The sequence below is a fragment of the Spinacia oleracea genome, chromosome 5 (genome assembly GCF_020520425.1).
Source record: "Spinacia oleracea cultivar Varoflay chromosome 5, BTI_SOV_V1, whole genome shotgun sequence".
Classification (NCBI taxonomy): domain Eukaryota; kingdom Viridiplantae; phylum Streptophyta; class Magnoliopsida; order Caryophyllales; family Amaranthaceae; genus Spinacia; species Spinacia oleracea.
This window is the reverse complement of record NC_079491.1, coordinates 32341540-32364725: the sequence shown is the minus strand read 5'-3', so window position 1 is coordinate 32364725 and position 23186 is coordinate 32341540. Positions and strand designations below refer to the sequence as shown.

The 23186-nt window shown below is 36.1% G+C and overlaps 1 protein-coding gene across 1 annotated transcript; it reads right to left on the bottom strand.

Moving 5' to 3' along the window:
• Positions 1–1247: 1247 nt before the first annotated feature.
• LOC110797198 (uncharacterized) lies at positions 1248–18043 on the bottom strand. Its single transcript, XM_022002295.2, has 11 exons — positions 17484–18043; positions 16733–17041; positions 16531–16639; positions 16349–16442; positions 9588–9675; positions 9404–9487; positions 6052–6148; positions 5848–5935; positions 4297–4402; positions 3987–4079; positions 1248–2085 (listed from the first exon to the last, which is right to left on the bottom strand). Exons 1-11 carry the CDS (start codon positions 17682–17684, stop codon positions 1675–1677), a joined length of 1680 nt encoding a protein of 559 aa, XP_021857987.1. The 5' UTR covers positions 17685–18043; the 3' UTR covers positions 1248–1674.
• Positions 18044–23186: the final 5143 nt, after the last annotated feature.

The following is a 23186-nucleotide window of genomic DNA, read 5'->3' as shown; positions in this document are numbered from 1 at the left end:
TTTCATATGCAACCTATAACCCAACATTTCCCAAACCAAAGAGACAAAGAGCTGTAGCTTTCTATTCTGGTCATGGGGGTGATCAAACCATCTACTCCATCTCTCCACAAGATTTTCCATTGTCACTGACAACATACAATAATCAAGCCAAGCATTGCAGGATCTTGCAATGGCTAGAACAGTGGAAAAGAGACCATGAGATATTATATTATTGAAATTAATTAAAGTCTTCATTACATTATTGCAAATCATTACATTACTTACCTATCTATTTAACTTAAAATAAACCAAATAAAAATAAACAGAACCACTCGGATAACAACCCATACTTCACATTTCACGCTAGCATGTCTTTTCATCTTGCTCATCACATAATCTGACTCCCTCTTCCTTGCATAGCAATTAGCTTGCCTAAGTTTATCCTAAAGCTATCAACTTCAGCAGCAAGACTTTAATTTGTTTATCTTGCATTAACCCTAATATGACCTTTGTTATCAAGATGTGGGTTCTTGTTCATCGATCCATGTAAAAAAATGAAACCCCTTCTGTTCATTTCAACATCATAATCTGGACAATCAACAAACCTCCTTCCAAGATTATCTTTTGTCCATGCCCTTTGGATAGACATTGTCAATCCACAGTTGCACCTCTTTAGGTGAGTATTTTCACCACTAGTGAACAAAAACATAGCCTTGTTCATCATACTGCAAATCAATTACTATTTTAGTTAGTTAACCCTAAGTATGTTTAAGTATTTTTTAAAATAAGCTAACTTAAATTGATTTTAAAAAATGCCAGAAAATTACTTTTTTCTTGGAGAGGGGTCAGCTATGATGAAGCAATCGAGAAGAAACATAGAGATGATGATGGGGAAGAAGGTTCTTTTTTATTTTATTTTTTTTAAATGTTGAATTATTTATGTGTACTCCTGTGTAAATGGACTGTTAAATTCTCCGAGAGCTCCAACGACTATTTTTAAGTAAAAAGCTAACTTTTATTAGTAAATGTTTACAAGTAAAAGTGATTGTTTTTTGTCGTTTTCTGCCTTTTTATATTAATTTGCCTTTAATTTTAATGCATTTAAACAGACATTAGTAATAAAAGCCAAAAAACAGCGGTTTTCATCCAAACACAAGGACTAAACCGACACTTTTCAAAGTTCCGGGACCAAACTGAACTTTTTCCAAAAGTTTAAGGACTGTCAGAAGTATTTGCTCGAGATAGAACTGTACTTTTGCTAGGGAAAAAAACAGAAATAACACTGAACTGTTACTCAATGTCGGGAATTGTTAAGAAGCAGCAAATAAAAGGGAAATGGTGCTCTATAATCAACAATATCCATATATACCCAACCCAAGTAATGGGCGAATGAATTGTTTGAAACTCAACCCTATTGCTTGTAGTTAAACAAATGTCTCCCCTACCATCAATCACATTATATACCCGACCCACTTATTACTCGATAAATAGTTACAAAACAGGCTAGAATTATCATACTTTCAGCTTCATATATCCAATTCTCCTTTCAAAAACGTGGGCGCAGAGAACTGTTCAAACTGGGATTCAACCAAAGCATAGGAAACAAAGCTTTCTGATACTCTATCCCTATTATAGCTTTTGCAGAAACCTGTTTAACTTGGTTCTGTTTGCATCAAACAATACTAAGCAGCTTTTTTATTGCTTATAACCAGATATACCATTTTTTGCCATCGTCACTTGCTTCTCTCTCAATCCGGCATTCAATATTGTTTCTGAATTTCCAGATTGGGAATCGACACACCCAGGTCTCATCCAGACTTTTATGTGTCCTTCTCGACAAGCAGTAAGAACAGAGTCTTGAGTAAATAACACACCTGAGAGAGGTTCAGTGTGAGCACGGTGAGCAACCGCAGGAGAAAGCTTTGGTACATCTCGCATGCTGGGTGAGGGCTGTAGTGTACCCGCAGCGCAGGCACTGTCCCAGTGAGGAGACTGGCTTGCAGTGCTATAAGTTGGAGATCCGATGCGAGGGGACCCACCAGGCGCTCGTCGAAGTGGCACTACAATCTCATTCATTTCCAAGTCCCAGAGTAGAAGTTGTGTGTCCTGCAAAAGACCTAATTCAACACAGCGTGCAAATGTAATCTCATAATGAACTTTCAAGCAATCAAGCTCTTCCGTAAACAAATGGACCTACTCTATGTCAAATTGTAGCACTAAGGAGTTGCTTTTAGTCCATGCACTCAGTCACTTCATAGAAGACATGTAAATTGACATTCCAAACACAATCACATTGCATAATGTAAATTGACATTCCAAACACAATCACATTGCATAATGTAAAATAAACCCACAAAACATCCCATTCCGTACTACTATAACCTCGAGAAGAGTGGTTATCTGTATAGGTTTCTACCACATGCAACAGAAGAGACAAGAGCATATATGAGACAATCAAAAAAGAGAAAGGAATGGATATACGAAGTATATACATATCGGTTGAGGATAACAGTAAGTTCAGATTTGGAACAATGCTAAACACATAATCTGAAAACAACAAAAGTAACTATAACTCCTGTCCAGGCAGCCCCTTCCAAAGGATTACATGTAATCATTAGAATTAAATACCAACCAAACAAAAAAACTGACAAAATTTTCTTTTCAGAACTTCATAAGTGTAAAAGACTACATTACCAATTCATGGGAGGGGTATTATATCTATGGACTCCACCAATCACATTGTTAGTACGAACAAGGATAAGGCTCAATCAAGTTCAAGCATTTTTTTTTATCTATCTGCATTTGGTGATGGAGCCATTGTGGTGGAGAGATACATTAACAGAAGCAAGACATTGAAGTCATCGGACTTGATTCCAATTCAACTATCTTCATCTTCCCAGCTTCAGCTTTCCCAGCTTCAGCTTTGTTACAATGACATAAAGAAGCCCCTTTGCAGGTGCACTATGGCATTTGATATGACAAACCGCTCAGACCAAAATTTCCAAAAGTCAACTATTCTGAACGCTCAAAACCCCAGGTGCTCTATAGCATTAACTTTCTACGTGGCCTGCCTAACTTGAAAATTCCACTCTTTTGCAAAGGCATGACAAAATAAAAGGGGAGACAGCATTCTTCAAGTATATAGTCCAAGCTCAAATTCTCTTTTCTTTGCCCCTTTTTCCTCCCCACTTTTCCAATTCAGTAATAGAATCAGAGTCAAGGGGTTCAGATACTATCCATAACTAATTAATGGCCCACTTCAACCCAAAAGAGTGGGCAACACACACTCTATGACCAAAATTTGGAAAATGTGGACTTCCTTATTCATTGAATCATCGAGCGATGAGAATATGAGATCAGAAGCCTCTATATATGCCTTCACATCAGCTCTGATACCCTCACGTCAGCTATAGTATTGTACAAACTTTTATATAAGGCGGTCTTACCCAAAAGACCACCTTGGTGTCATATAAGTTAGGCAATGAAATCAATTAGTTAAACATTGAATCTAATTAGTTAAGCACTGAAACTAACTAGTTATGCAATGAAACCAATTAGTTATGCAATGAAACTAATTAGTTATGCAATAGAACCAATTAGTTAAGCCATTAAAGTGGTCTTTTCGGTAAGGCAATCTTACACAAAAGTAGTCGATAATATTGTGAATGCCCAATTTGAGTATTTGACTCTTTCCACCATTCTGGCAATAGGTTCATTTTTTAAGAAAACATATACCTGAGGTTGAGTCTCAAGTAAAGTCAAATATGTCATTTTAGAAGTCTCTACTGTTTCATATAGAACCAGAAAGGACAGGAAGCAACTCAAATACCTAGCTCTTAAAAAGTAAGGTGAAGAGAAAATTAAATCGAACTCTCAACAAACTACAGGACATAGATGATCAACATGGCACTGTAAATATATCCACCGGTGAGATAAAATCACAGAGCTGCTGATACTTTGACTTTATATTTTTAAAGAAAGGACCACAATAAACAAACCCACTTTACCTGACCAACAGAGCCAAAACGGTACACAGTATTTTCTCCCGTGTCATCAGAATTTGGTGGTGACCAATAAGGGTCAAATGCTACTCCACTAACCTGCCATTAATGCGGAATAAACTACTTTTAAATCCAATACACCTTTAAACGATAGTAAGTAGATGGTAGCAAAATAAGAAGAAAAAAAGCACGCACCCTAAGTATAAGAAACAAACAATGGAATATTAAATGATAATAAGAAGATGGTAGTGATATAAGATAAGAGTGTGCAATTTCAAGCACAAAAGAGGTGTCTTACTAACAAAGATAAACTTACCCAAGAATTATGACCCTCTCCCCATGCTACAACTTTCCGGTCTTCCATACTCCACACTTGAACCAGGTCATCTTCACCTCCAGTCAAGATAAACTTTGCATCTCCACTGTCATGTCAATCAAAGATAGTAGTCAACCACATTGTATTTGTAAACATCTAACTACCAGGATGACATTGATAATGTTGAAGTGGATAGAAGGGCAAGATAACTCCATAGTCATTCATCATAACATTGTCAGCTAGTGTACTACAACAATATTTCTAAAGACCAATGCACGTATTAACTTTGCTTTGCTTTTATCTTGGTTGAGAAGAAGGAAAGTCTCCCCCCTACCCCACCCCACACAAAAAAAAAAGGAAAAAAAACCATTTTTAAGAAAAAACCAAGGTGGTTGGACAGAAGCCCTTCCAGCATGTCCTAATGGCTGAAAAAAAGTCCAGTACCCAATTCACTTCAGCCAAGATACTGTTGGTCACAGGTATTGGATACGGGCACGGATCTAATTATCCAAATCGGTAAGTCTGAGAATTTAGGATACCAGGACACAGTCGAAATTTTAGAAACGGGTACGGTATTTATAAAATAATGTAAAACAAAATCATATAGTTTCAATTCAAATTTCGGTCAACAGTAACTTCTTTAGTAGATATATTTTTTAGAGAGAACTAAATATCGTATGGGATACTTCTCGCTCTCTGACTTAACATTTATTTTTTACTTTGTAAAGATTTAAACAAAATGAGAGTTGAAGAGTCAAAACATTTTAAATTAGAACTCACCCATGTGATTTGAGATCACAAAAAAAAAAAAAAGCAATTGAGAGTTAGAAAAAGGAAAATGAAGTTGTAGTTGTAACCTACTTACTGTATCCCACGTGGGGTTAATACCTCTTTAATCGCAACCCATTTTTTATAGAAGGGAAAAGAAGAGGAAAAGGCAGATACACAGACTTATCAGTTTCCCCCGAACTTCTTCTCTCCTCTACCATCGTCGGGAGGTGTAGCTGGCAACCACATTATTGGAAGTAAACACCACAGCCCACGAAACAACCTCCCTAACATAAGCCCACCTTTCAATAATAAATTTCGAAAATTAAACATCTAATTAACATGTCTAATGTTTCATCCGTAAACCCTAGATCTAGACGTATCTGATTCCCATATCTGGCCCGTATTGCCGGGATTCATGATGGATCATATCGATACAGGTAGATATGTGTAATGATGTAAAGCTACTAACTGGCAAATGAATAAATAGGCATTCATGAAGTTGAGAACAAAAAAAAAGACTTCCTCCGTTTCACTTCAACTTTGGCTTGAATTTTTTTTACTAATATTTAACAATTAAATGTTATAAAAATGTCGTTGAATTAGTGACAATGCAAAATTTTCATAATAACTTTTTATAAATTTACAAATAGAAATCTAAAGATAAGTAATGGTCAAATTATGCATTAGCAAGTGTGCCGATCCAAGTGATGCATTTAAAAAAAATAGAGAGAGTAAACACTAGCTCCAGAATAATATTTAGAGAATGAAAACACACAGTACCTCCAAGCACAACAAAGAAGAGCTCCATAATAACTTTTTCCACCACATATAAGTTGTTCTTTCAAGTAATCAAATATGCGTAGATATCCTGCATTAAACATCAATTCGGGTTGACTAAGCTTCCAGCCATAACATCAATATTAAACAAAGAAGTTGCACACAACAATAAAAAGAAATAAATAGAGAACATATTCAAAGAGATACCATCTCTGCCAACAGTAGCCATGTATACGCCATCGTTTGAAAATGCAATGCTATTAATTGATCCTTGACATATATGCCATCTAGCAGTTGGGTTACTCTGCGCATCAGATGCATAAATAACAAGTGTCAGAAGTTTGACTTTTTTCCCAAGATATTTTAGGTTAACAAATAACAACTCAGTTTATGATTTAAATCATTAGTCACATATTCAAAAAAGTAGTATGCTGTCTTAGTCTGCACAGATATTAATCAAGTTTCAAAATATGGTTTAAAAAGAATTACAAATACATCATTACTGCACACATGAAATTGTTTTCCAATTGTTATTCCCTCCATTCCTAAAAGATTGCCCCAAATTCCTTTTCGGTTCGTCCCTTTGAGTTTGCCTCATACCATTTATAGTACGTGGTCCTCACATATCTCCTCTCATACAATATTATTTAATTTAGTAAAAAGACAAGACTGGTAACCACTTGCTTTTCTTTTGCCTTCTATCTTACTAAAGTGAAAAATGTGGTTTGGGGCAGTCTTTTAGGGATGGAGGAGTAATATAAAAACTATTGCAAACTCTGCTGCCAAATAGCTAAAATAATCATCTATGTTGCATAAACTCAGAAAACATATACAGGTATGGGTATGTACATGTGCGTCATACTTGCCTCTGCCCCGAAATTTAAGACGTCGAAGCTCTTTATGCTAATGTAGCATCATTCATTTATCATTTTGCATAAGCCACAGGGCAAAAGAAACGGAAAAAAAAACATTATCTCTGTTCCTCAACATTCTACTCAGTTTAGTAGATTCTTGTTTCTAAACAAGTTCGAAAAGGTGAGTGTACGAAATATGTGGATAAGAAAAGAGAGATGAAGTAAAAAGTGAGTGGGTGCAAGACAAAGGTGGATAAAGCAGGTGTGAATACTGTGGGGGTGAGGAGGATAAGATAGTAAAAATTGTTGGCCAAAGTAGAAATAAGTAGAAATTAGTAGAATAGTATGAAACACCCCAAAATGGTAAGTGTGTAGAATATTAAAGAACGGAGTAAGTACATAATTTCATTATTGTTATTAAAAACATAAATATACTGAAAACATTCCTCAAGCTGGAGTAACAAACAAAACAATAAATTACAATGTGTTATGTGGGGGTGTGGGGGTGTGGGGGCAAGATGTCACATAATAGAATTGTATACACTCTCTGGAGTCTGGCCCATATAAACAGACATCTATAGTCACATTCTATGGTTATTTGAGCTTATATTTGATCTTTTGTCGGCAAACTAATTTGCAGTTTACACAAGGAAACACTCATATTCAGGATAATCATTCATTCTACAAAATTATCACAATTATTGAGCTCGGACTAGAATGACAAATGTTTCTTGGTGTATGACAACCACATGGAAGCGCTAACCTAACTCAAAGAAACATAACCTCGAAGATCCTAACTTCGGTACCCTCTGGTCTCTGATGAATGGTAAACAAACAAGTTAAACCCTACAACAAACGGTAAACAAACAAGTCAAAACCCTACAACAAATGGTAAACACCAAGTTAAACCCTAAGAAACCTGAAACTATACTCCCACTTTCTTTTCAGAAGGCTGGCCATGTTGCTCATCTTCCTCCTCTCCCTAACTTCATATAGGTCTGTCACTTAAAAGTAAGCTATTGTATCTCTCCTATTTTTTGGTTAATCACATCGATGGGTTTGTCATTTCACAGCTTTCCTTAATAAAATAGCCAAAGAGACATGGTAAGTGCTAAAAAAAGGAAGTATCTATTCCATTCAACAAACAAAAGCACTTAGGGGGCGTTTGGTACGGGATGTCCAGGAAAGGGAAAGGGAATGAGCAGGGTTTATCCCTTTTGTTGTCGTTTGTTTTACCATTTTAGTCATTCCCTTTATCCTCCTCATTACCACCATCTCCGCCCTACCCCCACTGCATATTAAATCAACCACCACGAAACCACCCCTCCCAACAACCGAAAACCACCTCTCCACCAAAACAACCCTCCATCCATCCGGAACCATTTTCGAGCAGCCCAAAACCACCCCGTACGCCCAGAACCACTCCTCCATCGCCGGAAACTACTCCCACCCACCGGAAAAAACCTCACAGCCTTGAAAACACACCTTTATACTAGAAAACAACACCACCTTTATATGCACCTTTATATACAGAAAATTCCAAAACCACAAAATAAAAATAAAAAAAATTAAAGAGAAAGAACGGAAGTACCTCTCTTATCATTAATAATGAATTTAGATAGTCAAATTCAGACATCATGGTTGAATTTGACCCGTAAAACCTCAAACTTGAATTTAATGGTGATGGTGAGACATAGAGAAGAAGAGAGAAAAGGGAACAACGGTGGAGAAATTGGAGAGTGGGAGCCGGGAGGCGGCAGAATCGGATAGGGAGCGGCACTGAAGTGGCGGCCGTGGCAACGGAAAATGGGTGGGAGAGACGACGTTTGTGGTGTAGCATAGGAGAAAGGAAAAAGAGAGGCGGAAAATCTAATGTCACCCAAACAACACATTTTATCAAAGGGGTTTCCTTTCTCCCTCTCCCCCCCCCCCCCCCTGTTGATTCCATTCACTTTACCTCAATCGAACCAAACGGCCCCTAATGTTTCAGAAATTCTGATCAATTAATCTTCTAATGCATCGATTTCCCATCATCAAATGTAAATCCCAGATAACCAAACAAACAAATGGTCAGAAACATTTAGTTTATGTTTCACTAGGAAAAAACATCATTTAGAAACAGTTTTCCTATTATCCACCATTTGGCTTGTAGATAAAAATAACATTTTTCGAGAATGAAATTTGTATTCCCGAGGGCAAAAACTTGGAAAAAAATCATTTCTTAACGAAAAAGGTGCCATGCTTTCCTTCATATCCCCCACCTTTCTCTTTCGCTCCTCCCCTTCATTCCATCTCCTACATTTCCAATTTTCCCCCCTCTTTCCTTTTCTAGCATGGAACCAAATTCGAAGTTTGCAACCTAATATTTTTAGCAAACCAAATTTTGTTCCAAAAAATTTCTTTTGAACCAAACACATCTTTAAGAGAAATTTATTGAGTTTCATTTTGATTTAGTCACGCAAATATGTGCAAGAAATGCTTCTGGTGGTTTAGAAATGGTTCTGGAATAGAGAAATTGATCATGAAAGGTTTGCTCGATCCAATGTCCCAATGGAGCAAAATGCCAGCACCGAACATTAAATGCAACAAGGCAAGACATTACATAACAAAATCTTCAACAATTCAACTGAACATATAAGATATTGTCACGAGTATATTAGATGCTTTATGCTTTAGAAAATACTTTGCCGGAACAGAGAGAGTACCTTACTCGTCCGTGCATGGGCTACAAAAAATTGGGTCTGATCCTTGGTGGCAGGAAATGAAGAATCACCAGCACCATCTTTGCTCTACAAAACCAATATGAGACATGAGTAATTCAACAAACAATTCAAAATGCAAGATAGTGACTAGAAGAACGCAAGAGTTTTAGCAATACACTATTCATACCTTCTCATACACATACATATTACCATCTGAATGAGCAACAACAAAGGTGCCATCACCCTTGGATACCCAGGCCATACTAGCACAACGACTGCAGGATGAAAAAAAAAAACATCATGTTGACATTTTTATAACAATTATAGAGCACATAACCTAGTCCGAATCCAAAATATTATCAAATAAAGAATAAAGGTTTACTTTCAAATTAGAAAAGTTATCCAGAAAGTATATGGTATAACTTCAGGAAGTTTGTTAAGTCCTCGTTAAGAAGCTTCTAGAACTAAAATTAAAAAAGAAAACAAAATTTGCTGAGCAATAACTAGCTCTGGAAATAGCATTTAAGGTTGAAAATACCATTAAAAACTCCATAAAAACCACAATTTACAACAGAGATCACAACAAAGGTGATGGAGCAGTGTAAGCGACATTTTACCACTGCCTTCACAACAATACAAATTGGAAAGATCCCATTTCCTAATTGTAATATATGACTCTCAATTATATGATTTTCAATATTACATGATTTTCAATATTACTTAAAATATAGTTTTACCCTTTAGGTAAATTAAAAGCAAAATGTTCGGGTGTTCTGGTAGCATGGAGCTCATCAGATACCACGCACATTTCTAGCCTATAAAACAGGTTCTGAGGAAACTTATAGTGAAATATGAGAACCAAAACTAGAGGAAAACTGTCATCTTTGTCAATAAAATAAAAACCCTTGCCAGCTCTGTATTTAGAAATTTCAGTAGCCAACTAGCCACCACCAGTCCACCATTGCCAACAACTTTTGTACCTCATATGTAGTTTCAAATCACGGGCAAGCTTTTTGTGCTGACAATAGAGACTACTTTACAAACTAAGAGCCAAATCGCAAAACCTTGCATAAATCATTTTAAAGCACCTTTTCAACTCAGCACTAAGAGGTTCAGCTTTTTTTATGATTAAGACACATCCAAAAACAATCAAAAAATTACCAAGGTTCTTAGGAAACATGATTACCAACTTTTTAATTGATTGGACCAAATGCAAAGATGAACGACAATGAGAATGATAATTGAGATGGTTTTCAGACAGCATAGTTTGAAACATTAAAGAAAATATAGTGGCAGATTTCGGAAATGTGGCATAATACAGACAGAGTTGGGTGACCAAAGGGATTCCAGTACACATGTAAGACTTCATAATACTTTTCGTCCGTTTAATTGACATAAATGCAAATAATAGAGTAAAATCAAATGAGAACATGATACACCGGAAGAGTGAATTAATTGTTAGGATAGCCTAGCTGGTAAAACTATGGACTCAAAACCCTCATGCCGCCGGTGCAAAATATGGCACATGCAATTTTTTATGGATTGATGTACATATTCATTAGTAGCCATATTCCGACATACATAAGGTACTTCACTAGTTATATATGATACACCACATCTATTTACAGATTTGATTGGTAGAATGCTTATAAAATAGGTCATCACTCACCACCCACCCCAAAACTGCACCCTCAAGACCCCCAAAGTCTCCAACCCCAGCCCATCCACCCCATTATGTCTGGGGTTTTTAAACATGGACCTGCCAGATATGGAATACAACCACGTACGCCACTATGGTGTCTAGCTTAGGAAAGTTAGCTTATAGAGTATATGCAGCATAATCACATGCCTAATAGTGTCTAATACTACATCATGCAATCTTTACACTCCATAATCCAAAAGACAAAGCCTTGTCGATAATACGGGATGCTTAATAATATATGCAACAAACATACATTTGAGTTGGCTGGCTTCTATCAAGTATCAACACTTTTCCTTAATAGCTAAAAGAGCAACTAGAGCAACAAGCGTGAATCTTAACACTTACAAGGCATTTAAAGCCAAGAAGCAAGTGGCCACCCACTTGCATCTTCAAAAGAAATGTTATGTATTCGAAATTCAATTTGGATATTTTATGACCTGAATAGATGTATAAAGTGAAACATAGCCAATCCATTCATAAATTTCAACAGAAAGCTCTATCAGCTTATAACTTTTTCCTAAAATTATACTCCCTCCATCTCAAGTAGTAGGCCACAATTCTAATTTGGATTGTCCCCCAAAATAATAGTCCACTTTCTAAATTTAGTTTGGAAAACTTACATCCTGTCCATAATTCTCTTAAGATGACCTTAAGAAAAGTCTGTGTTGTGGCATGGTAAAGATACAAACACTACATGAATCAAATGACCTTTAATCAAATGTGACGGAGGGAGAATTCAACAACTATGTCAGCAAAGGTTGAACACCTCATAACACGTATTGCATTTATTATTTCTGCTTTCTGTCCCTCATTTGCTGGAATAAGAATACAATAGGAGAACAAATGAACTGACAGATTATCGTGTACCAAAGACCTAGCTAGTAAATCAGCTAATTTGCAATCCATACACAATCACATCCAACTTTCTTAGAGGGGATACAAGTCCTTTTCAACGGTGGTGTTCAAAAATATGTATCCAGAATTAACAACTTATGAGCTCAAAGTCAGAAGCTAAAGATCAAGTGCTTCCTGAGAACAAAAAACTGCTAGATTGAATTAAGATAAATATAAAACCATAATATAAAAAACCGTAAGAACTTTTCCTCTAGATGAAAATTAGAGAGTCGTTGATGTTCTATAATCATTTGATCTTAGCATCATGTTCTGGGAACACTTCACATATGTTATTTTATGAGTTATTGATAATTTCTCGAAATGTTGGAGACGGAGTATTCGTTTCTCATCATGGCTCCTTCAAGTTGTTAGGGAAGTTCATTGCAAGGCAACGCGGTGCAGCAAGCCAGCAAGGGCGTTGAGCACCACCGGGCAACATGGCACACCATCGGATAAAGGGTCGTGTGGGTCGTTGAGGCATCGGAGTGCATGGGCACCGAGGCAGCATCATGGGCCATAGAGGCGTGTCTGGCTAGCAGCAGCATGGAGCAACCCACCCCATACAGAGTTTTATTTTGAATCCCGCATGACAACATAATAATGGACTACTTGGTGGACTAGATGAAGTCCGTTGGGGAAAGAGACTTGGAAGTCCACCCTATTTTGGCCGAATGAAGATGATGGTTGGAGCAGATTTCCCGGATCAGGCCCGTTTTGCAATAGGCAGCCCGATGCTATGGTGATGTCTTGAGCATTTTAGCATTGGTTTCTCTTGAAGGTTCTGGATAGGATAAGTCTAGAACACTCTTGGATATATCTGAATGATGTATCTAGATTCTAAAAGCCTCCATGTATCTAGGAGTTCCTAAAGAGGTGGGAACAACCTAGAATGTAATAGGCATTTCTTGTAAAGAATTGTATAAAATATCTAGAGATAGGTGAAGGTGGCTTATAAATAGGGACCACAGCATTTATTCATACTCATAGAGTTTTCAATACAAGCAAAGCAACAACATTCCCAAGGCACTTAGAGTGTTAAGTGTGTGAACAGGCATACGAGTTGGGGACCAGTGTACGAATTGTTCTACGACCAAGGAGTGGTCCTGACTTTATAGCTAGACACTCAAGAAGTCGTGTTACGAGGTAAACTAAGGCACATGGAGTTGTGTCATCGTTGGGGAAAGCCAGACTCGTCTAAGCATGAATTGGAAAGTGGCACACGATGTGACTAGCCAAAGGGAATAGGTCAAACACTCAGGACGTGATAAAGAGTACTCTATAATTGACCTACCTAATACCCGTACACCAATATGCCTCGCAAAGTAACTAAAATGCTCCTCATCTTAAGGCCTAAAGAACCAAATTTAAAATGCAAATCGCTGATTAATCCTTCGATTAACAAAGAAAGAATGTCCATAACGACAAAAGATGTCACTAAGATTCAACAAGTTGGGACCGATTATATGACTTTAAATATTTAAACAAAAACATTGGCAGTATATGATTATTCACAACTGCAAAAGGGGAAAAAGTTATATTCACTTGATAAGCAAAAAAAAAACGTTTAAAATAACTTCGAACATCCGTACATCCGTAAACAATTGATAAGAAGAACGTGCCATATGGCAGGAAGCAATTGTACACACGTTTACTTTCCTTTTCTTTGATTAAATTATTAACCCAACTTTCTTTTATTATATTTCTTTATTGTCCACTACCTCAATATTAGAAGTGATAGAGATTGACGAAGTCAATCACAATATATCATCTTATGAATATTTGTATTTATCTTTAGCTAGAATATTTATCTTTTTGTTAATAGTTTGTTAATGACTTAGTCAATACTTATCTCTTAGGTTTAGTTTATACTAGGATTCCTCATGTTAACCTAGCCGCTTGTATGAAGCCTATATAAAGGCAATTACTATTAATGAAATACTCAAGCTTTCCGATTCTCTACGTGGTATCATGAGCTATAGATCTTTCTTTTTGCTTCTGCTATCCCATCTCCTATCTCTCTTCCAACCCTTTGCCGACACCGATAAATGATGGTGACCATATTAAGTCTCTTATTCTTCATATGTTTCTTCTTCCCCGATCTCCTTAAATGGTAACAATGGAAACTCTCTATGCTCAACCTCTCTTCTCCTCTTCAACCGGGAAAGCTTCAAACCAACTCTAGCTTCCTCTCAACTCTTATGGCACCCTGTAGTTCGCCTACCATGTGTTGCCTAACAATTCATCTCCTTTCTCCAAACCCTAACGGAGAACCTACAAAACCTTTCTCAACTAATTTTGGCCGGCCACTACTACCGTCGACCTAGGATGCTCAGACTCGGGTACGGGTGTCCGACTCGAGTACGGGTCCAAGGGTCGGACTCGAACTTTTTTAAAATCAAGGACTCGGGGACACGTTTTAGAAGTGTCCAAAATTCAGATACGGAATCGGGGACATGGCAACCATTAAAAAATATTAATTTTATTTATTTAAATATTTATAATGACAGTATAAATATTAATAGATGAAGTTTTTTTTTTTAATTTACTCCATAAAAAGTAAATGCTTTGAAAGTTGAAAACTTGAAACTATAAACTAAAAATCACGTGATATATTTTCCCAAGATAAGAAAGTGAGTCAAAAGAATATCAAAAGCTAATTAAAATAAAAGTAAATAAATAAAAATACTGAAAGGTTGTCCCACTTGCTTACCTAGTTATCCCCAATATTTTAATTCATTTTCAGTTTAATATTTGCTTACCTAGTTATCCCCACGTTATTTAATTCATTTTCAGTTTGACAGTTGTCCCCCACCCTCCCCACCTTTCCCACACCTACGTACTTAAAAAAAAGAAAAAAAAAAGAGAGCATCGACTTTCATGGAGGTCGTCTTCCATGGAGGTCGTCTGCATTCAGCAACATGCAAGAGCATCAAACCAGCCGGAAAACATTCCCAGTGACTCGCATTTCTCAGGCGACCAGAAGCCCCAAGTTCTCGGCCTCCATATCCGTGATTTGAGGCCTCTATTTCAGATCTGGTTTTCAAAACCCTAAAAGACGAGTCCATTTCCCCCAAGGCGAGTCCAGTCCGGATTCCGTGTCCGCACCCGCGTCGTGTCGTGTCGACACCGGTACGACGGGGTGGTGGAGCGAGTCCGAGCATCATAGTCGTCGACTAATTGATGCCATGCATTTTCATTGTTTAATGGTCCAACCAAGTGTGCCGTCAAAATGCCTCATTCCCTCCTCCATTTTTCTATCAAAAATGGAATACCTCCTCCGAAAGTTTCTTCTTTCCCTCGTGCCTCTACGCAAAGTACTTCTTTCTTTCCTACCCAATATAAAACACATTCTATCACATCCTCTTTCAATGTCTCCCATAGTCCCATCTATCTCTAATCTCTTCCACACGACAGAGGAAATGAAACCATTTACTCTTCTCTCTCTAATATTTAAACACGTGCATGCATGGTGGCTACTCACCCAAATGCTAAACCCCAATATTTCGTAACTCCTCACTATTACAAAAATGTTATTTTTATTCCTTTTCATTTTAAAAAAAAATCCCCTTATTTTTTTTTTGGTGTTGAAACATGTGTTATCCTTAGGAAACCCCCCTCTGCCCCTAAGGTTATAAGGTTATGCTTTTCTCAACACTGCTCCTCCCTACATGGTCATGGTACGGGTCACCCTCACTGCTGGTCAACTGCTACTGTACATCACTGGCATTACTCAACTCCATGTTACCTTGACGTTGATTACGCGCTCTATTGTTCAAGATTGGTCTTTCCCTTCGGCCGTCCATCTTGCGGGGGCATGATAGAGATTGACGAAGTCAATCACAATATATCATCTTATGAATATTTGTATTTATCTTTAGCTAAAATATTTATCTTATTGTTAATAGTTTGTTAATGACTTAGTCAATACTTATCTCTTAGGTTTAGTTTATACTACGATTCTCATGTTAACCTAGCCGCTTGTCTCAAGCCTATATAAAGGCAATTACGATTAATGAAATACTCAAGCTTACCAATTCTCTACAAGGAGAAAATCAATTCATCTCCCTTAATTTCCGTGTCGGTCCAATTAATTTTACATGGTCTCCTTCCAAAACCAAGGAAACATCTGTAAAAATAATGAAATCTAAAAGACAACCACCAAAAAATGAAAAAAATATACATATATTTACTAAGGTCGCCAACACACTGTAAGTAAATTGTTTATAACTAAGCAATGAAGAGAATTTGATTTAAAAACTGAGTGGAAGCTCGTCTCTCTTTAATTCTGGTATAAAAGAAATATTGCAAGTGATATGTTTCAAACAGTGTAGCTACAACTATAGAACCAGTACCTGTTGTTCACAATACCATCTTTATTATAGTGATGTGCACCAACAAGCTTTTTCCCCGTATCTTGTAATTGCTGCCTTAGAGATACTGAATAGACTATCAAACAAATGCCACAACATAAATTATTTCCATACTTAAACCTTGAAAGTTTAAAAAAGAAACTACGATCAAAGAATGTACTTACCATCCCCTGAATTCAGCCCAATAAGCAAATCATGGCCATCCTTGGCATCTGGATCAAATGCATGGCAAAGAGGGTTCGAGTTACTAAAATGTATTGATTTAATTGGATCCTGCATTCAGAAGTGGATGAATAAACAAAACTACAAAACTTAGGAATGGTGATAACTGATATCCATAAGCACTATATGCCAAACAAAACTTACCTTATCCTGCGAATTTAAATCACTGATGAAGATGGTATCTCCAACATTAAAAATTAAGTACGTCCCCTTTCCATCGAAATTCGGGTTATTGTTGGAATTAATCAAGGTAGAAGCACCCATTGATCCATTTCTACTTGTAGCACTAGCATATTTACTCCCTCCATTTCCTCCAACAAAACTAAGCGCCCTACCATTACCAGCACCCAAAATTCTGGCTGCTGCTGATCTCACTCCACTTGCAACACCTACACCAGAAGTCGATGCTTGTATACTTTGAGTTGGCTTGTCTTTCAAGTGAGCAACGGTTACCTGAAAATGAACAACTCAATGCCTCTGAGTTAAAGAAGAAACAATATTGCCGTCCATCACAAAACAATAAGGCTACCCTTTCAAATACGAGTAAAATTCTCCCCGCATCACAATTCACAACAAAAACAATTACAAATAAGTTTAAAAAGTTGAATTCATTTCAGAAAGGACAACAAACACTACATAATGCTGCAACTCCCTGCTCGTTTTAATTCTACTATAACAGCACATCCAAATTTGCCAATTTCCGACCATAAATAATTCATCAAACTATAAAAAAACTTAAATTGCTAACCTGAATAAACTTTAAAAACGGTCAATTAGAAAATAGATGCAAAATCAACCAAACTCAACAACAAATTATCAATTAACAAAATATCAAAATTGTAAAATTGACTTAGAAAAACGATGAATGAATAAATTAAAGCATCAAAAAATCAACCTGAGAAACGGTCTTTCCATGAGAATAATGAAGAAGACCAGAAGGATGAGACTTCTCATACTGAAGCTTATAACGACCTTCAGGAGTTTTAAAATAAGTCTTCAATGAAGTAGCAGATTGCGCATTATTTGCTGCTCCAGAAGTTATTGTGGTTGTTGATGACGACGAAGGCGACATCATTCCGTTGCTAGTGTTCATCATCTTTTATGATTATCGACAAAAACGTGTTCATCGCATTTAGGAAAATTTATTTTAGGGTTTTGAAATTGACGAATTTTTGATCGAATTTTTCTTCAAATTTTTTTTATTTGCTTTATCTGGATAGAAATTTTCGTGTACCAAACAAATAGGAATCTCAGATATTTGAGAATCGAATCGTTTGTGATTATCTTGAATATTTGTGTCGCTATTTTCTGGCGTCGATTTTGGGAAGATTGTTGTCCAGGGAAAAGTGCAGAAGAGAAGAAGATGAACAACTGCGGCGTTGAGTGAGTTGAGTTTGATGGACTCGGGAAACTCGTTTAAAAGTTGACGAGTTGAGTTTCTATATTATCTGAATTCTTAAAGTGTCTTTTTGAAGTGGAACTAATCCATGTCATACATCAATTGAGACGATGACCAATGAAAAGTTTCTAAACACAAACGATTTTCGTGACTTTTTGTTTAAAATCGCCTTATAAAAAGACCATTTTGATATTAGTTTTGTGGCGCGTTTGCTGACGTCATCTTTTTTGTGTAAAAATAAAAAAAATCAATTTTTTTTGTTACTAACTAAACTAGTTATAACTAAAATTAATTAAATCATACCAAAATAGTTAAGGTATAAAGATAAATAGTTAAATTTACACAAATTCTTATTTACATGGGGTGTACAATAAATATTGTACACTGAAATTAAAGATGACGTAAAATGCTTAAAAGTTAACCTTATTTATGTAAAAGTTATCTACCTTTTAATAATAAAAAAAATTATTTTAATAAAAAATATTTCTTCAAATCACTAATAATGTATAAAATTAATCATTTAAGACTTTAAAATGTTTATCTATTAACTTATTTTTAATAATATAAAAGTTAGAAAAAACTGAGTAAAAGTTAGAGAAAAATGGGAAAAAGTTATATTGGTGCACAATAATTTATTGTACACCTTGTACATACAAGACCTTTTGTTAAATTTATGAGTCGGATAGTTACTCCCTCCTCTTGTTTATTAGTCCCCTTTTTCGTAGTGGGATGTTTTAGAATATTTCCTTATTTGTTCAACTATTATTCTCCTTTTACCCTTATATTACAATTGTAATTCCCTTTTTGTCCCCAATAAATATGCAAGTGGTCCCTTTATTTTTTAATTTAATAACACTAAACACTCCATCTACTCATATTTTCTTAGTTTTTTTCTCTATCCTACGGTAGGAGTCCTACCACATTGGTGAGATTCTTTAGAGATTCATATGCAATGTGTCCTTTTAGTGGATTGTATTTATAACAACCAAATTAAATACGTAGTAGGCATAAAATATTTATCCCTTAGTTTCAAAGAGATTGATATAGAGACCGGTTAATAAGCCAATTCAATCAAGAGAAACCATGTCGTATCCTTAGAATATACTTTAAGTAAGGTCAATTATGCTCATCTTAAAACAATGATTATAACATTAAACCACAATATCTGAGCATACAACAAATTCTAGAGCCCAAAAATAACAAGGAGATCAAACATTTGAGAATCTTTTGTACTACTACGTATAATATACAAATTCTTACACCCCATACAGCAACTCTTCATCTTCGAAACTCAAATTCATTGTCTGCAACTTGAACCCGACTTCTTGTATAGATTCCAGCAGACTTGGCGCCACTCCAGTTGCTTGAATTGTTGCCTGCGTCATAAGCTACAAAAGATCATAACCAATAGCATGATCGTTAGAATTAAAAGTTCCCCCTTTTATTTTTCTTTTGTGCTCGAGAACCAGGCTTAGAACAAGAAACAAACATAATATTCATTATAACTATCAATATATTGGCACAATCATCTTAATGAAAAATTAGGGAAAACCTTTTAAGCAATATCATGCGAACAAGTTGACAACATAAAATCTAGCAGGACAGAACACAAGAATATATTTGTTTGAATTTTGAAATGATCAGTCATGTAAGTGAGTGCAGCAATGAACTAAATGAAGATAGCTTGAAGTGCATATATAGTAAATAATTTTTCTTTTTTATTTGAATTAACGAAAGAATAGTAAATTGGTAAAATTTTATATGCGAAAATAATGATTATTTGTAGTGGGATAAACTCAAAACAGATGCAGAACTACAGAAGCAAGTACAACAGATAACGGATAATTAATTCTTGAGGATCAAATTGTTCTTTCTCACCTTAACACTTACAATGCCCTCAGAAATTTGAATCCTCAGATTATCTTATGTTCCCTGGAAAGGAAAAAGACAATTGATTTCTGATTCACTAAACATAATAAATATTGTTCAAGACTTCATATATTGCACATGAAAGAAGGATTAAGTTTGACATTTTACACGGTTCACAATGATGATATCGGAAATGAAAACTTCTTGCTAGCTGATTCATAGCCCATTGCACCGAACAATGCAACACAAAGAACCAATCTATTTTACTTGTGGTATTTTCTATCATGATAGCTAAATCCACCCAACTTTTTCATAGTGTCTGTTGCTAATCAGCCAAAGGTAAGATATTTAAATTATGCCTTGAGATTTATGTAAACTCAATTTGAAAAATAACATGACCTAAGAAGTGTCAAACCTAAAGTATTCCATTTATCCTCTCTGCCCTCCCCTTCTGCCATAGTGGTAAACGATAAACATTGATAGTAGCAAATAAAAATGATTGTATCCTTCTTACACCGTTTCCCTCTAACAAAGTCATTGTATCAAGGACAATAGAGTTGATGATCAAAAAGTGCATATCTATTGAAAATAAATTTGAGATCAACTATTTTATGCTTGAATTCCATGACATACATTAGCTTATGAAATTTTAGTATTTCACCTTTACACATCATTTACATGATACATACTATATTGTTTTCACAACATATTACTCTCTGCATCCTCAAAATTTCATCATATGTGGGATTAGCACGGAGATTACTGAGTAACAGTAAAATTAGATAGAAAAAACAAAAGGTAAGATGTTGGGGTGGGAAAATAAAAATGAATGATGGTATGGGGAGAAAAAAGTAAAATGTATTATAGAGTGCTAAAAAATTTCTTCTAAAATCAATGTAAAAGTGGCGAAAATGTTTATTTGCAAAAGAAGTGTGAACAAAATTCAGGAATTGAATGAGTAACTGATGTTAATCTGCAAAATAAACCATGAGGTCTATGACCAAGATAGTATTGTAAGAGGAATTAGCACAAAACATCTCTAAAACATTTGCACACCTGTTGCTGAAAGAAAATGTGGCACTGGGACAAATCGCCTGAACTGCTTCAAGGGATGGCCGTTCAGACTTCAAAAGGTTTTGGGCCAAACACGTGGCAGCTGAAAAGAACTTGGAACCTGAAGGAACATTTAACTGGCCATGAATCCGCATGATGTCAGAAACCCACTTTTGGAAGTTTCCATACTGGGCTGAGAATGACAAAGATGCAAATACGTTTGCAGAGCATGCTAATTTCTCTCCAGATGCATAAACATCAAAGCTCTTATAATCATTTGGTTGATCATCTAACGGTTATCTCAGCGAGTTATCCCAAACCAATACTGTTGCAACAACACCTGCACGAATGAGAAGACACACACACAATGAATCCTCAACGAAAAACCAACTAATATGCAAGCTTGGTAGGTCAAGATTCAAATATATCTTAAAAATTTATTGTATCTTGTGACCATATCATACACTTTGGAACATATAAAAGCCAACATAAATTATTAGGCTAACTTACCAAAAAGAATTGTGCCAGAAATACGGGGTCTTGATAGAACAAATCATAGGGTTGAACAAATTTTAGCATTTTTGCCTCACTTCTCCAAAAGTCTAAACTCTTCTTGAAGGAAAAGACACTTTTAGGATAGATCCCGGGAAGTAAACTGGACGAAACTTCACTAGAGTCATTCCCTCCAACTTTATTCGCTAAACCTGATATATGTTGCAAACATAAGTGGCAACTATTACCTTCCTTAGCCACCTGAACTCACAAATTAATGATAGAAATAACCAAGTATAACAAGTCAAAGCTTATGCTTATTTTTTAGATATTTCCTCCTCGTATTTAGTTTATGTTAAGTAGCTTATTGTTAGGAATCTTTTACTTGCTGTTCTGTCTTTACTTTGTCTTCCTATTTTTATTCTCTTAGTTTGTAAGATAAACCTAATTAGGTTATTCTCTTATAATTAAAACACTCAAGTGACTTGAGTACTTGACAACCCAGATTTAGGTTTTCTAGATATTACAACTTATGTAATATACTTTTATTTATTCTTGTACAATGTGATACTCCTCTTGGCCTAAGAATCGTTCCATTGATCCAACAATCCAAATTATTACTCCCTCCGTCCCAAACTAGTTGTTACACTTACCTTTGCACAAAGTTTTAGATGATAAGTGGTTGTTTGGTTATCAATTGTTATTTTATTGAAAAAGTAGATGTGATAGGAGTTAGTGGAGTATTTTTTAATTGAATGAGAGAGGGTGAGGGGACAAAAAAAAGTTAGTGGGAAGAGTGAGACAATATAAAAATTGTGGGGTCATTCCTAATTTTAACTAATCTGGGACGGACGAAAAAGGAAAGTGTAACAACTAAGCTGGGACGGAGGGAGTATAATTGTAAGTGATAGAAAGAGTGATAGAGATACCAAGGTCCACCAGGATTTTTTCACCATGCATTCCTGCTCTTTTTTTCGCAATTGTCTCACGATCACACATCTTACTGAAGGAAATGTGTCCTTCACCCAAGGTGCATTAATCTAATACCAAGGTTCAGATTAATTACGAACAATTAATTCAGTGAGATCAAGTGATCGGAACAGCTAGCTGGAGCAATGCTTTCGATCAGTGAGTTCTAATCTATATTAGGCTCACAGCTTACTCTTGACTGAACCTATAAGGTCACACCATTGGCATGTAACAGATCATAGGATTAAATGAATCTGATATTCATTTAATAGCTTTTCGGGAAATTAGTTCGGAAAACATAATTATACGATTTAACATTAGATCGTGAAATCGTACATCGTGATTGCATATATTCGTAAGCTAGGCGAAACGAGTAATCGTATCGTGCGACAATGGGTCGTCAAGTACAAAACGATAAATGAATTATCGAATGATAATTAAATAAAGCAAACACGAAAGCAAGCCCACCAGCAAAGCGCAAGGAGCAAAGGCCCATGGCCTTGCTGCCTTGGCTGTGCACGCACGGAGAAGCAACAACAACATCAGCAGCGAGGCCCAGCCCACTGCGTGCTGTGTGCTGCGCGCTTGTGCAAGGCTTCGGCCGTGTGCCTTGCTGGCCGGTCGGGCTCTATGCTTGGCCGGTTGGCTTGGCTCACTTAATTAATAGGTTATTAATATAACCTAGTCTATTGTGTTTTCCTTATTCTAATGCAAAAATCAGTTACACACATCAAACCCTAAGGAGGATAGAGAAACCCTAATTCTCTCTTAGCCTCCATGGAAGTGTTCTTCCCAAAAGCACAAACTCTTGAGTGA